The 17,287-nt window shown below is 41.5% G+C and overlaps 1 protein-coding gene across 7 annotated transcripts in view; it reads right to left on the bottom strand.

Moving 5' to 3' along the window:
* LOC111875413 (axin) overlaps positions 1–17,287 on the bottom strand; it is a 75,297-nt gene that overhangs the window by 15,951 nt on the left and 42,059 nt on the right. For 6 of the 7 annotated variants that reach the window (XM_023871650.2, XM_023871646.2, XM_023871647.2 and 3 more), the window contains exons 3-8: positions 15,163–15,300; positions 11,492–11,768; positions 10,001–10,474; positions 6,256–6,417; positions 3,087–3,237; positions 1,129–1,236 (exon numbers count right to left, since the gene is read on the bottom strand). In XM_023871650.2, coding sequence (XP_023727418.1) covers positions 1,129–1,236; positions 3,087–3,237; positions 6,256–6,417; positions 10,001–10,474; positions 11,492–11,768; positions 15,163–15,300 — 1,310 coding nt within the window. The remainder of the gene's footprint in view (positions 1–1,128; positions 1,237–3,086; positions 3,238–6,255; positions 6,418–10,000; positions 10,475–11,491; positions 11,769–15,162; positions 15,301–17,287) is intronic. The other variant, XM_023871651.2, reaches the window with a different exon arrangement.

Genomic DNA, 17,287 nt, shown 5'->3' with positions numbered 1-17,287 from the left:
CTTGCTATTCTCTCCCCTACACAAAACCATGCTTGTCCCAGCTCCCTTCCCCTACCCCTCCCACACCACTGCTTTCACTTGTTTACTTGCCCTTCCCCCCTTCCCTCTCTGCTCTCACATAGCTGTGTATATTTCCACAGTCTGCTTTACCGTTTCTCACGGTGTTGTCGCTTGCAGATTTCTTATACTTTTTCTTCTACCCTGAAGATGGGGGCGATACGTTCCTCCGAAACGTCGGTTAACACCACATATACACGGTGCCAAATCCCAGAAGACTGCTTTCTTCATAGTCACCGCCGTGAAAGCCTCAAATCTTACAATTTCCACTTTATCCACAGTACTCAAACATAACAAGCTCCTGTTTTACTCCACTTTCATCAGACACAATTATTCACACTTAAAATACAGCTGTAGGTAAAGCGTTCCCCTTGCTTAATTAAGCACCACGCCATCAGGACACATGGAGCAGTTGAGGTACAGTTTCTTTCATACTTAACTTTGACATCTCATAGAAATGAGTGCCCATCTTCATGCCTTGCTGCTTTGCTCTCACTGCCCATAGTACAAGAGGCTGGGATGACAAACTCTATCACCCCCACTGAGAATTAAACCCAAGTTCTCCGGTCATCCATTCTACAGCCTAGTCACTATACTGAGCCACAGGGGCACAAAAATCGTATTTCAGGATGACTGCACAAGAGATCACATTGAAGCAGCCAAGCTATGCCTGACTGGATTATGCTGTATACAGATAACAGATATGCAGGTAACAGCTGCACACAACAGGTAAGAGGAATCACTTAGTACTATAAATGTACAACAACACATGGGAAAATAAATGAGGGTATACAATGGAATTGTATTTACTGATGAAAGTGCAGCAGTTTCCAACATAAATTTTCAAAGCACCTGATGGCCATATTGGCCAAAACATGCAGTGCACCAGTGATGTGAAAAATAATTTTAAAATTAAAAAAACCTGAATTTCAAGATTTTAACACAAGTCTGCATGTGAGCCAGAAAATAAGAAGTGAAAACCGTGACCAAATATTCTACCTGGTACTTCAGACTGTCCTCTTGTCACACAAACTTTTTTGTGAACCACCTGCTGCGTATACTCCTACCTACCTCCTGCAGTTTGCGGTCCAGCTTCTCTTGAGCCTCCTGTTCACGCCTGATCCATTCCAACTTCTCTATCAGGATGGCAGCAAATTGGTCTGGCTTCATAGGATGAACCTGCATGGTCAGTACAATAATTTAATAACAGTTTCAATGCTGAGACTATATAGTGCCAAGTGGTAGACTGATTAACTATTAGTAAATTCTAACAAATGCGGTCACAGTATACCCTAAGATATTGTAGCGTACAGACCCGTTGCTAAACAGTGACTCTATAAACAGCGCCCATTGTTAGGTAATGCACACAACAACAGAAGATAGCTGTTTTCTGTGTTATGTGCCATGGCCTTTTCTAGGCAACAGCTTGGTAAACACATTCTCATGGCAAAGAACATAAACACAACAGGAGAACAGTGTTTTCTAGGTGATTCGTGCCAAGATGTTATAACTAGGAGTGTTGGAGCAATGAGTTCAGTCGCGAGTAGAATTAGCCAGTGGGCAATGGAGCAAGCACAAAAGCTGAAAAATCTCCACTGTTGAGAGCCGTTACCAAGCAATGACTGGGGAAGACTACAAAAGGCTGGACAAAGACTTGGCGTGCAGTGATTTGTGAAATGTGGAAATCAGTCATAGTGCTGTAACTGGTTGTAGTTCCTAGTCATGTGTACAAGTGGACAATAAATGCATTCACCAATCCACACACCATCTATAGTGACACTCCTAAATCATGACAATACTATCCCAGTAAGCGTAGAAAACAATGATAACATTCAGGGCAGCTCTCAAGGCTGACATTTCAATGTATGACCTCCACATGACCACATGGTTCCACTCCATCAATACAATTCTCTGGGGGAACAGAGGGAAAGTGAAAACAAGAACCAAAATACTGTATGAACAAAATTATGTCTACTGAGCCTAACAGAATGATGTGCATTAATTAATTAGATTCTATGAAATGAAGGAGAGTCCTCAAGAAGATGACAGCTGCTAAAAAAAACTGCTAACTTATATGTAACCAAAGCACAATAGGCCACTGTAGGTCGTGGTGCAAGGGCCAACAAGGCCTACCCCTCATACATTCATTATATGTAACCTGAAAGTTCATAACTCTGTTCACTAAATCCCACCACTAAAATAAACAAACCGTATGGAACAGAGTCCTTGAGAGGCTGACAGTCGAGAAATTCCCTTGTTTCACAGAATCCAAACGTTTATTACCTCGTTCATCCAACCCCATGACTGCCAAGCTCCACTATATACCTCCCTGACATAAATTCCACGACTGCTCTGGGGTAAATGCAGTTCCTTGGATAAAACCACTCTGCTTTCTCACATTACCTTCAAATGATCACAGATGTAGATCCCATGAAATCCTGTTGTTTCCACTAAACATCAGCATATCATACCTAGTGTACTAAGCAATTAAGAGAAGCCGATGATCTTCACCTGCACTATTTTAATGCATGGCCGTGCCATAGCTCAAGCGGTGAGTTCCTGGTTTCCCACTGCGACAGCCCGGATTTGGTCAAGTGGGATTTGTGGTGGACAAAGTGGCGCTGGGGCAGGTTTTCTCTGAGTACTTTTGTTTCCCCTGCCAATCTTCATTCCACCAATTGCTTCACAATCACCCTCACCTATCATCTGGGGCTGGTACAATAGGCCAGAAGTGGCCGCAGTACAAGGGACTTAGTCCCACCCCACTAGCAATAAAAAAAATTTTAATGCAAATATTCCAAGCAGGCCTACTCAGCTTGTAGCGTGCAAAGGATTAAATAATAAACTAACTCAATGCAGCAGAATCCTTCTTGAAAATCTTAACAGTATTCAAAGAAAGTCACTATCTCTTCTAGAACTTGAAGATTCATTACTGAGTTTGCAAGGGAATTGAGCCGTATCGATCACTGCAACATTGAACACTTACACCTTACCCTGCAAACAACACAAGGTTCAAGTTTCACACTTGCCTGCTCTTTCTGAATGCGTTGGGTACGTGGGATCATCGTATGGTGCATGTAAGGGTCCCTGTTCATTCTGGCACTTTCCTTCATCCGCTTGCTGTCATGTTGGTACTGCTTTTTGTTGGTGCAATGACTGTGACTCACAGACATTCCATCCCTGAAACAGCACAATCATAATATCTGAGTCTCTTACTGCAGTGACTATGAACAGGGCTTTTTTGGATGTGACGCTGTGTAGTCTGATGGAAGTTTACAATGTTAGGGATGTATTAAGAAGACTGCTCTTCTTGCTACTGGGATTATTTTTCAACTTTTTAGAGCATTTAGCATTCCAAAAAGAGTGTGAAGCTTGGGAACTGAATCTGTTTCTGTCCTGAGATGGAGATGTGGGAACACACCTAAACAGTCTCTTCCATTGGAAAGAGCCGATATGTTCAAAGAGTTAAATTAGCTCTTTCTAAAAGACCCAACTGAGAAGATTCCACCTCACATTCTCATCTAAGGATGAAACTGGATCCAGTAACTGGAACCCTGTGTTTTTATAACACCAGGCAATGGGCAAAGCCTAGAAACTCAGATATCCAGTGTAATACAGTCATCAGAACCTTTTCAAACTGACGTCTACCAGACTACATGGAAGCTCAACCCAGATGATGATAATAATTCTCTTCAGGACACCCATTTCATATGTCTACAGAGATGCAAAATGACTCTTTCATTATCAACAATGTTGAAATATTGAATCATTATAGCTGATCTGTGATGAACATAAAGACATTTCATTAAGATTCTGTATGGTACTTACCCGTTAAAAGGTGAAAGGTTATTATTCACACATAGCGTGAACTAGCATAAATCATGTAAAAATTTGTTACAAAATTTCATCAAAAACAATTAAATTCAGTAACCTGAAAAGGGCCCAGGATAGCTCTGTTGGTACAGCAACAGTTTACAGGCTGAATGGAGAAGGTTTGCTTTCCGGTAGGGGAAGAGATTTTTCTCTACTCCACAGCATTAAGACCAGATCTGGGGCCCACCCAGCCTCCTATCCAACAGGTGCCAGGAACTCTTTCCTCAGGGGTGAAGCAACTTGGGTGTGAAGCTGACCACTCACCTCCATCAAGTGTCAAGGTCAACAAAGGTAGAGCTATACCTACACTCCCCCATAAATCTTCATGGTATGGTGCTTAATTAATTAAGCACAGGAATGTTACCCAAGTAACTTTAAAACTTCACCACCATGACATGCACCACATAAGTACTGCCAACCTTACAAGTTCATTTGTCAAAACAAGAATAAAAGCCTAAGCTTATAACTTGCACCCAGTAAGTCCATTTGGTTAGGTTTTTGCTTTTGTTTTTAACCCTTTAAAGACTGAATTTCTTCTATATAATATATATAAATTGAGCTTTGTACCATACAGGAAACATTTTACGTCTCCACTACAAAGAACAGATGGTTAATGATGTTCAGGGAAATGTTTCTGTTTTTTGTGAGAACCACAGGAAACACATAAACACATTGTGTGGGCAAAATGCAGAGTTTTACTATGCCAGGGTAAGGGGTACATTAGCCAAATGGGTTTTAAATGGCCAGACCTTTTGTTCCGTTTTGAAATGGTTGGAATTGTGGTTTCGTTTTTAGAATCAAACTTCTATGGTTGGCAGCGTTAGTGTGGTGATGTATTAAAGTTACCTGGGTCACCTCTTAATATGCAAATGCATTCTCTAACTTTAAGACAGGCACAAAATGTGCAACCTTTAACGCATTACTGCAACACCTTTCACTGTCATGGGCATTGAACTTGGGGGTTTGAGAACTGAGACTATGCATGAGGCATAACAAATTTGTATTCTTCCTCCCTTCAGGTAGCCTGCCCTATGAAACTACTTAGCAAAGTGACTGTTAACTGTAATCAATATTAAGTACATTCACTGGTCTTTAGATGTCACCAGCAGTCTACGCAATTACTAGATCATACAGTATTACATCATTCAGAGATGCTGGCAGAAATCTCTCCATACAATGCTTCACATCTGGTATAAAACTGATGACTGTGGCCCATACCATGACAGCATATGGGTTCACATATAGGGTAAATCAAAGTAATTTCTATCCATTCAAGTTCTCACTTCAGAGAGATGAAAAGTTCTGGGGATCATCTAGAGTTCTAACTTCTCATTCTCACCCCTCCTGGCATTATGGAAGAACAAAATTAGATTCTGAACCCCATCTACTTCACCAAATGTTCTGCTGTATAATCAATTTTAATATCATCTGAACAGATTTCTCTCCACAGTACCATATTTCCCATTCTTCACATGTGTACCAAAAGAAATCATTCTTGACGTAATTATACAAACCATACCATGCAACGAAGACAGATCACAGAATTTCAGAACCACTTCTGACTAAGCATTACACAGGGGAAAAAAATGGGTTTCCCCTACATTTAGGTTTGAATAACTGTAAGTTTCTTACAGTGAAATCCTGATTTAATGTTCTCTTATTTAGTGAGATCCTCCATTTTGAAAAATGTCTTTATATTTCATAAGTTTCAATTTAGTAAAATAACTTTCACTTAGTTTAGGAAATTTTCAACATTCCACAATTCATACCTTGACAACTTAGTGTGATTCTGTCTACCAGAAACTGTTACTGCATAGCTATTATCACTGGTGAGTGATGTCACATACTGAACATAAAATAAAACCATGCCACCTGTCACCCATCACAGTTAGTTTCATTCTTGACTGATGTTCTTATAGAGTCTGTTTCAAAGTCTTTAATCACTTCAGAAAGTAAATATTACTGATAATGTAATTGCATTTATTCATGAGAAAAGAGTTTCCTTTACCATGAGTCAATATATGACTACCCATTGCATCAACAGAACTGTAATGTCTCACCAGCCAGGGGCAATCATTAGTTGACCAGTTAATATTTAGGTAAGGAAATTATTTTATCATAACTGTAGACGTTAAGTTGTATAAGGAGATGAGCACATTTCTTGGTGAAATTTTGCACCATCTCCCTTTAGGGAAAACCTCAAATTAGTGTAAGAAAAACCATTCCCGCCAGAAACTGATTAAATATGGATTCACTGTATATTCAATGTATGTCATCACAAGTAACTCCTACTACAGAACAGTAAAAGCACAAAGCTATACTTACACAGAGCTGTCCTTGAGTGACATGTTGTCTGACTCTGTCCGAGCTTCAGAGCTGAGTGACTGGAGTTCACTATCCTGGCGCGACACTGGGTTATATGAGGAGTAGGCCATGTGGGGGTGAGGGGTGAGGGCAAAGTGGAAATGAGCATGCTGCAAGCACATCCTAGCCAAAACAAACGAAACAAAACATAACAGAAGCCATGGCCGCAGGCAAAATTCTAAATTAGCCATACAAAATACAGCATCATTGCAAAACAGATCTTGATTTGTGAGACTTGCAGTCCTCACAGCACTGAGCATGATGAGTACTGCTTTGGGGATGTGATGCCATTTAATCTCATAGAAGAATACATGTCTTTTGGAGGAATGTACTGCTTTCTAGTGTCAAAGAGTATGTGAAGCAAGCAGCAAGCTTACTCTCTGACCATAGAGATAGTGGCAGTAGGTTCCTCTGAAATGTCAGTAAACATCTACCAGACTACACAGCATTCCCCTTTGGATTAACCACTTATTAATCGTACACTTCAAATGAAATGTAGGACTTTATTTTGGGGGTCACTTGCTTCCATAAAGAAGTGGCGCAGGTGACAAAATCTTAAATAAACTATGGCCACAAAATCACATAGGATATGTGTGGCTGATTCGTCTTCTTGTAGGTACCTTTCACAGGATGGGTCATCTGTCAATCCCAGTTTGAAAAGGTGTCCTTTTAGGTGGTACTTTCCAAAGAGGCCATAGTGCCGCTAGAAGGATTAGGTCAACTGAAAAATCCAATGACCTCATTGGGAATCGAACCCATGACCTTCTGGCTTGTAACAGTGTGCCTCAACTGACTACATTATCATGTGTGACTCCTCTACCTAGCGCCAAGGTTAAAAATGCATGGAACGTTACCTCAACTCCCTCAGACATCTTTACTCAAGAACTGCGACAACTTTATATTCACACTCATCTACAGAATCTATGGAGCTGTTCACATTCACAGTTATTTTTTTTTTTCAAAAACACTAATTTTGTCACAACAAACAACAAACTGTGGCTGTAGTCCGCAAGCAAACTATACTGACCGAGTGATTGCTGCTTGTCGGTGAAGTTTTGTCACAACGTGGTTAACTTCATTATGTTGCTGTTCTACATCTAGATTTAAATACAGATGCAATTCTGCACTCTCTCTTTCTCAGGCAGAATATTTTGTCTACGGCCCTGAACAAAGCTAAATAAAAACAGTTAGGGCATTAATCAAGAAAAGCAAATTCAAACTTAAATCTGACCAGAACTTTAAAATGATACCAAGCTAAGAAATTATAAGTTCCGCAACAACCAAATAAGCATTAATCAGTCATGGTTGCTGAGTAAAGCATCTCCTCTTGTATTGGATGATATAATAACCAAGCTCTTCATCAAGACATGCTTCAACATTGTGTCAGTGCCTTCGAATTGGTGTGTTGGGTTTACCTAAAAACTGTGACAGTATCACTGAATAAGAAATGAACACTACACCCACACCTTTGGACTCACTATTAATAATCACTCTCACAACAAAAATACTACCTTACAGCTGACATGATGCTCTTAAATAATATGTAACATTATAGCTACACAGGATTTCATTTAGAAATTTCCTCCTGTTGTTATTCTGACATGTAGACCCACTGCCAAGGAACAGCTGTGTAAACAGGTGACAATACAACAGCCAAACAACTCTGTGGACATGTTTCCGTGGCAACAAGAGAACATGCAATAATGGAAGGGACGTTTTCTGTGTGGTACATGCCGGGGCCACATAATGGTCCCAGCTGCCATTATGAGACAGTCTTGAGACAGCAATTAGAAGAGTACGACATTTGTGTGAGATGGCCACCAGCCTGCGAGGACATGAAGCCAGAAGCAGAGGGACATCCACGGTTGAGTCACTTGAGATTTGCAGTTGTGAGAAGCGAGAAGCTGGTAGCTGAGACGGGGGGCAGTAAGGGAACCCAGAGACTGGGGAACATCCACCATTTTCAACCGCTACCAAGCAACAACTAATGAATACTGAGAAGATTTTGTGTGTGCTGTAGCTACAATAATGTTTTGAGTGAGTAACTGAGTGAGACTGTCACAGTTATTTGTAGTTCAATTCTGTAAGTGTCCAATAAATCATATTACCGATCCAAACCCTGTCTACAGACACACCATCATGTGACAATATGATGATTTGTCTCAAAGGCTTCACATCTGATATGTGCTCTTCCTTCCCTCTGCTTTCCAACTTACTCTGACATAACATCGGCCAGTACAAATATTAAGTCATATCATCCACTCAATACAAAAGGGCCTTATGATATGAAGATTCACATCATGAAATTTTGCTCATACAAATGTGCATACCACACATAACCCCAGCTTCACATATAAGTTGAACACGAACTCAACCATTTGAGATCCCTTTTGAACAAAAAAGAGCATGCAATGAAAATGCAGCCCTGTCAGTTCACTTTACACTCTGCTCGGGTGCGCATCTTGTACAAGATTTTGCTATTTTCTAAGTTTTCATTGATATTTCTTACAGCACACGGTTCTCCTACCAACTGTTACAGAACAGTCTAATAGGTTTCTGATGATTACATGTTCCATTTCCGGCAGTAAAACTGATGATAATTATTTGTTTGGCCTTTTGGAAGTGTAACCCTCAATTCTAATTTTGTGCTTATGAAAAATGGTGGTTCTTGTTAGCAAATTTTGCTTTACAAACTCTTCAAGGAAGTTACCATTCATAAGAGTGAGGACTGCCTCTACTTGAAAGGGGGTGAAATATAAAACACACATGAGGATGCTTTTCCAGATGTAAACTATACCCCCAAACTGAAGCTGCCTCCGTAGCCTAGGGGTAACGTTCCCACCTCATGACTCAAGGTACGCGGGTTCAAACCCGGTGGAGGTCGTGGAATTTTTAAGGGCGGAAAAATTCAGGGAACAAGTCCTCCAGGAGGGACTTTAAGCCATGGGTCCCATGTCGTAGATTCACGGCACGTAAAAGATCCTCATGTCTCTAGGAGACCTCTGAGCAAAATTAGGCAAAGTTTCCCGCCCAAGTAGTTTCCAATGCCTCCGGTAGATGGGGAAGTATCGGGAACCACTGCCAGCTTCGCTGGCTGAACAGGGCTCATAATGAGCACCAGTACCGGAAGGGTATGGCGACTGGTAGAATATCAAAGGGGGACGTACAGTACACTATTAGTCACGGTGCATGGGGAAACCCACCCCCTCCAATAATAATAATAATAATAATAATAATAATAATAATAATAATAATAATAATAATAAATACCCCAAACTGTGTGATTCTAATTTGGGCAAACTTCATGGGAACAGCGTTTTACTTTTGAGTGTAGACTAAAAAATAAAAACAATGTGTGAATCACTTTTACAAATGATATTACAGTTAAGTGAATTTTGTAAATTTCAATGTGATTTAAAGGTAATTCTAACTTGTGCAACCACCCTTGGAGATGGAACTACCATATAAGTTGGGGGATACCTGTACTGCAGTGCAACCTCAGTCTGCTCTTTACTGAGCTTTCCAGAGTGTCTGAAAATCTTATTCATGCATCCCAGGAATGACAGTGACAATAAGTACCTATGTGTCTATCAGCATCTTCAGGGCTCAGAACTTGTGGTTCCTTTGAATGGAGCAGGTAAACCCTCATACCAATTTGAAGCACTAGACACACTAATGAAAGAAGAAACAACTGCATGCCACATACCGCACATATGCCTCAGGTTTCGGCCTCAGCTCAGATGCTCGTTTCTTCTGTGTTGCAATAAGCATGTCCCTCGTGAGTGGGAGAACGTCATGTCCAATGACCGGGAGTTTGCTGCAACCTGAGTTTCCCATCTCTGCCACAAACTCTATGTCTTCATAGAGTGTAGGTAAGGGCGGACCGCCGTGCGACAAATCTCTGCCACCACCAGAACTACTGCCACTGCTGCTGCTGCTGCTGCTGCTGCTGGTGGACACAAGTGACAGTTCACCGTTCTGCATGACCTGAACGTGCTGCAGGTACATGTCTGATTTCAGGAAGTTGGGGTATGTGGTCTCGTTGATGAGATTCTCCACTTCGGCCTGTACGCCATCAAACACGTTGCCAGCCAGTAGGTCCTTGCCCTCCTTTATGTGACGATTCACCTCCTTGCGAAGCTCATCTGGAATTGCTAGCTGTGTTTTTAAAAAGAAGCGTCTGAAAATAAACATATAAACTGGATGAACTCACAAGTGCTGGGTGCTGAAGCTGTGCACTGTTCCAATAATTTGGCATGCAGTGCACAGTGAACAATGTGGAAGAACGTGACTTGATACACACGTCTCACAGTGGGAGTGTAGCGCATGATGACTACAATGTATGCAAAATACAGAAACAAACTGAAAACACAATGCCCCAACACCCGAAAAGCAGGGACCACACATTAAATATAGGTTGTGAAAAGCTACAAAGTAAACAGTTTAAATCTGTTCATGTTGCATCTGAAACTCAGCTCCTGAGCAAATTCTAGACTAAAAAGTTTCAAGTTCTGCAACTGATGGAAAGCACAGTACAGCTTATCCTCTCTATAAAACAGGAGATAAAAATGTAAAGTTGTCCCTGTGCTTAATTAATTAAGCACCACACCATAAAGATGTATTAGGGACTGAAGGTATAATTCCACCATTCTTGACCTCGGCACTAGATGAATTTGAGGGATCAGCTTCACACATCTGCTACTTCACCCCTGGGGAAAGAGCCCCCAGTACCCATTGGGCCCCAGAGCCAATCTGAATGCTGTGGAATAGAGAAAAATCTTTTACCCCTGCCAGGAATTGAACCCTGGCCATCCAGCCTGTAGCCCGTCACTATACCAACTTACTATCCCTGCTCCCAAAGTTTGATATTTCTCAAATGTGAACATCAGACTAAATAGTACAGATTGGCTTTATCTGGCTCAGGACAGGGACCAGTGGAGGGCTCTTGTAAACATGGTACTGAACCTTTGGGTTCCATGAAATGCTAAGAAATTCTTAAGTAGCTGCACAATTGGCGGCTTGTCAAGAAGGGCTCAGCTCCATGAGTGAGCGAACACCACACTTCCCAGACTATAAAATGTGCCATTCTCTCTTGTGTTTGGAAATACTATTCACCATTTTCTGAAATTACATAATTCAGGATTTCAGCTGATGCAGAAACACTGGAATGAGCTCTGACTGACTGGTTCATGCTCACCTGTAGATAACCTTCACTAGCTGGTTGATCTTGTCAGGGTCCTGTTGTTTCTTGAGTCCCTCACAAGCAAACCAGAAATCTAGAGTGTCAGCATGTGGTTGTCCCTCTTGCTCCAGGTACCGCCTGAATAGTTCTACACCATCTGGGTCCTCGAGTAGGCTGTGTAGGTTGCGTGCCCAGCGTAGGTAAGGAGGTGGTGAGTGGGACCCACCACCGACTTCCATGAATGCTGAATTGCAGCTGCCCTCTGGCTCGAAGCCAAGAGGAGCGCCAGCATCTACACACACATTCAGAAAATGTCTAGCTCCTCATGCTTCTATAGCAATCTACAGTAGAACTTGGTTATAACGTCATCAAAGGGACCTAAAAATAGTGTCGTTATAAACGAATGTCGTAACCGAAATGGGCACTTCCACAGTAGCCCTATGTTAGTCACGTAAAAATCTACCAAAAACCGAGATAAATTTGCATTTTTTAGTGAAATACGTAGTTAAGTACAGACTAACGTAACATTAACGTGGAATTGCCCAAATGTGTAATATCAAAGACATATTACAGCGCTTTTCACTGACAATACACACCGCACTAATACTGTATATTAAAGGTAGGCCTACTCACCAAATTACAGTAGATTACATCAATTGTTGTGCCTTACTGTACCTAGATACGAGTACAGTAATCAGTTATCTTCATCTGTTTCCTGTTACTTGCCCAATACACACTTTCTAAATTACGTTCAATGTCCATATCAGAGAAATTCAGGAATGAAAATGACGTTACATACGAGGTTGATGCATTTGTGCATGTCGTACTAAGCAAGGTATAAAAACAGTTGCTTTATGAGGAATTAGTTCGTACAACTGAATATTTGACGCAAAAGACAAGGTGTCGCAGAAACCGATGTTGCTATAACCAAGTTTTACTGTATATACATGTAAAAACATGGACCAGTGAAGTGACAATTTAAATTTGTATAAAGTTAAATAAAGCAAAAACAATACAGTAAACCCTTGTCAACATGGATATATGTGGGGAAGCCATAAAATTCTAATTATCATCCAGAAGAAACAGAGACACGGGTGCAAGAGAATGTGTGTGAGCCAGCCCTTCTCTACATATGCCCCCTGCAAGCCCGCACATTTTCCCCAACCATGCATTAACTGCTGGATACCTTGATCACAGAAGGTCTCATTTTGATGGTTTAGGAAGTCCTCCACTGCAGAAATGACGTCTTCATCATCTTGGAATCGCTTACCATGAAGTGGCTACTTTAGCTATGGAAGGCGGAAGAACTGCTCGGTGCCAGGTCTGGTGAATATAGTGGATGGGGGAGAATTTCATATCCCAAACTCTCAGCAAGTGTCGTCATAGCATGAGCAGCATGAGTTGGTGTGTTGTTGTGAAAAAGTGACACACCTTTTCCCAGCATTCTGCGGCACTTTTTCTTGATTGTATCTCATAATTTTCTCAGAAAGTTGCAGTAGTACTTGCTTGTGATGGTGACGCCCTTTTGCGCATAGTCGGTCATGATGACATCCCGCCAATCCCAGAACATGCTCAACGTCACCTTCCGTGACAACGGCTGGGATTTTACCTTTGGTGGTGGCGAGTCTGCATGTTTCTACTGCTTGCTCATTTCCTTTATTTCAGGGTCATAATGATAGACCCAACATTCATCCATCATGATCAGGCATTGAAAAATTCCGTCTTCTTGTCTTGACACAACTGCAAAAGTTTCTTTGCCACATTCATCCGTTACTGTTATTGAACTGGTGTCAACAATCGTGGCACTCAATGCGCAGCGACCTTTGTCATGAATGATGCTGAAAACCAACCCATGGCTAATGTGGACCTCATGAACAATAGCTTTAATAGTTATGCACCTATCAGATAGGAGCAAAGCTTTCCACCTGTGCCACAATTCCCAGCTCCTCAGTGAAAGATGGTCTTCCACTTCAGGGTTCATCTTCAAGGTTTGTCTGTCCACAGTGAAAGTGCCTCTTCTACGTGACCGCTGTGTCATATGATGGTACACCTTCCTGATACACAGTGGTCATCTAGTTGTGGGTCTTCCTGGCAGACTTCCCTTGCGAATGCAGAAACTGTATCACAGCACGAGCCTCCACTTCCTCAACTGACGTTGCCATTTTGCTTCTGCCCCTTCTGGTGGGTCCCTCTGTCCACTTGGCACAGGAAAATTTTGACTGTTCAGCAAGCTCAAGAAATGGGCTATCTCCTATATAGAAGGATATTTTGGAATTATGATTTTTTCATGGTGATCATTAAAACTTTATGAGTTCCCATCATACATATCAAAAACAATAGTAAACAATTATTTGCCAAATGTGGAAACTCTGAATATACACAGTATGCCATATGCACTTTAGTACCGTTACACAACAAAATGCAAACCTAGTATTTTCTCTGACACTCCCACATCAAATATTGTCTCAGTCTTGTTCATGCTGCTATGGCGTCAAGCTGAGTGAAGTTGTGTGTGATTGGTTTTGCCATTGTTTCATATTTTTTGGCTATTAATTTACCTCACATAAATGCCATAATGCTTATGGTTTAATTATGTCTTTATTTCACATATAACATGTTCTGGGAAGAACTAATTGCCTGCTTTCCTTCAAAACGATGTGGACCTCACAGAAATTAACATGTCCAACTGTTGGAGGTGGTGTTTCCTCTGTGGTCTATTCCAAAGTTATATAAACAGAACACAACAGGGACACAAACAACAAGGCAATCTCATAAATTTCCTTTTATTTTTTTCAAAATAAGGAAATTACGCTAAAAATTCAGATACAGCCATTCAGTTGTGTGCGCGTGTAAGAAGATCTACATATAGCCATTCAGTTGTGTGTTCGTGTAAGAAGATCTACATATCTGTATATCAATGGGAGACACTGTGTGATCAAATTCACATATACCATTTACCCGTAAGACATTGTTGCAGACCTGTTGGTAAACAACCATGAAATTAGCAACCATACAACAGCCATTGCTTAGGTAATGGCTCTGTGAATGACTGTTGCTGGGTAATGGCTGCAGTGGATATGTACACAATAATGGAACGGCTGCTGGGGGTGGCGTTCTGCGTGGGACGTGCCGAGGCTATATAACGAGGGCCAGACGCCATTAGAAGAGTAGGAGGTTGGTGTGAGATGGATGCCAGCCTGTAAGTGAGTGAGTGAGTTGGTTGGTTGGTTGGTGAGTGAGTAAGTGAGTGAATGGGTGTTAATTAGAGGACTGCTGCAGTTCAGTCCTTGTGAGCTGCTGTTGCTGCTGTGAGAAGCTGGTAGCTGAGGCCGGGAACAATTCAGGAACCCAGAGAAAGGGGAACATCTGCCACTGGAAGCTGTTACCAGAAGACTGGTGAAGGCACAGCAAGCTGAGAAGACTTTAAGGGTGTGCTGTAGTGAACTGCAGAGTGTGTAAATTAGTGTTGGAACTAGAATTAGTTGTAGTTATGATCTGCAAGTGTTCAATAAATCCAATTACCAATCCAAACCCTGTCTAGTCAATAATATGTGACAATATTAAGCTTGTCCAATGCAGATTTAACTACCACACCAGTCTGAAGGAACCTAGCCCCTGTAGCAGATGACAGTTTACTGTAGTTCTAAGTTATGAAGAGATCATCTTATTATTTAAGACTTCTGGACCTTGTATGCCAGATGTGGAATAAGCAAGGCTGGAGCGGCGAGGAGTGAGAATCGGAGAGCCCCCTCCTTTGTTGTACTTGGAGCTCCATGATGAGTAGGCAGTCGGAGAATGCGAGCCTGTCACTTCCGTTTCTTCACCTGCAATAAAGTCATCTGTTTAGCTTCAAAACAGAAAAGTTAAGTCTCACAGCTTTCATCAGAATAATCAGATAAAGCAGGGATCACTACAGGCAAGTTTCTAGAAATACTTTCACACCACAGGTTATCAAGAGCAGTGGCCAGTGTTTTTAGCCTCAGTCAAAACATACTAAAGAACAATATATAAATTATTTGCATTGATCTCTTCTTGGGTGATCAACTAATTCAAAGCTGAGTAGTAAGCCAATGTTTGAGTGGCCTCCGTAGTCTAGGGGTAACGTTCCCACCTCATGACTGAAGGTACGCGGGTTCAAACCCGGCAGAGGTCGTGGAATTTTTAAGGGCGGAAAAATTCAGGGAACAAGTCCTCCGGGAGGGACTTTAAGCCGTGGGTCCTGTGTCGTAGCTTTACGGCATGTAAAAGAACCTCATGCCTCAAGGAGGCCTCTGAGCAAAATTATTAAGGACATTTCCCACCCAACAATAGTCTCTAACACCTCTGGTAGATGGGGGAAGCATCTAGATACCGCTGAGCCAGTAGAGGCCAAACTCGCTGGCTGAGTCAGGACTGATGGTACGCACCAGTATCGGTAGGGTATAGAGACTGGTAGAATATCACAGGGGGACGTACAATAGACCACTGGTCGCGGTGCATGGGGAAACCCACCCCCTCCAATAACAATAACAATAATAATAATAATAATAATAATAATAAGCCAATGTTTCTGAGACTGGCTGTGTCCCCCTTGCCATCAACGCTGACGATGGACACAGGCTGGGTCTCTTACAATGTTTTAACTGAACGCTGAGATCACTGATTACCCAAGAACATCTTCATGCAATTAAATGGGATGTATGATAAAAGAACAATGTAGCACCTCTGTTCCCTAACCTTAACATCTGAAGTTGAGTTCTTAACCCTGTGCGCACTGTACCTGGGTTATCTCAGGCTGTCACAGACCACAGCACATAGCTTTGTCAGGGTACACCCAGTCTGTAAGACAGGCTTTTCTTTAATTTTTCTGTTGAGATACTATCCCAGAATTTCTGTGTAGGGACTGAGAAAAGACAACAAAATCTCAGGGCAGCCAGTCTCTGTTCAAACATCTGAACCCAGGCCCTACTACATACACATCAGGAGAGCTATGTATTCAACTGAGATGTTCTGTGGATCCAATTTAAATTTATTTTGAGATGACAAATGCTGCCAGGATGGAACATAACTTCCTGAGTGGCACAATGAGCCTTAAATGAGATCTGAAATGATTAAAAACTGTTCATGTTTTGTATTGTACGTGAAAGCTAGGCTGGACAGCAATGAAACAAAACCACCTTTCAGCATACAGACAAATCATTACAGAAACTAGTGAGTATCACTGTGTCTGAAACATCTTTGAGGGTGCATCAGCATGAGACAGTCCTACATAACATCATCATTAGAGGTTATGAGATTCTATTCTCAATGTATAATGGGAACCAAAACTGCCATGACCCAGATCCTGTCGACCACACAGAAGCCTTCTTCTTTAAGACTGTTTCCTCAATGTATGTCATACTCTTACATGTGTTTCAGACAAAGTTACTTATTTTCTATCTTTGTAACAGCAGAACAATAAATAAGACTCAAAACTTATTCTATTCAGCCCACTCCTATCCTATATTAGAATGTTTCAACCACCACTTTCAAAAATCTACTGCCATATACAGGGTGTCCCAGGAGGAATGTGCCAAACTTCGGGACGGTGTTCCTTATGTTAAAGTATGCCGATATAACCCAAAACACCTATGTCCAAAGTTGAACGGTTACGGAGATAATGGCCAGAGAAGTGTCAAACTTTGACCAGGGTTACACACTTGTTGATTACAAAATAGATATTAAAACTGGCAGGAATATGTGGATTCTGTAATGTTAATAATGTACGTAACATCAAACCAACTTGTGAGTGACGGAAAGCCATAAAATTGAAGTACAAAATACTCGCTTGCC

Source organism: Cryptotermes secundus, unplaced genomic scaffold (assembly GCF_002891405.2).
Source record: "Cryptotermes secundus unplaced genomic scaffold, Csec_1.0 scaffold15, whole genome shotgun sequence".
Lineage (NCBI taxonomy): Eukaryota > Metazoa > Arthropoda > Insecta > Blattodea > Kalotermitidae > Cryptotermes > Cryptotermes secundus.
The sequence above is the reverse complement of the archived record's forward strand: the minus strand, read 5'-3'. Positions and strand labels throughout refer to the sequence as shown.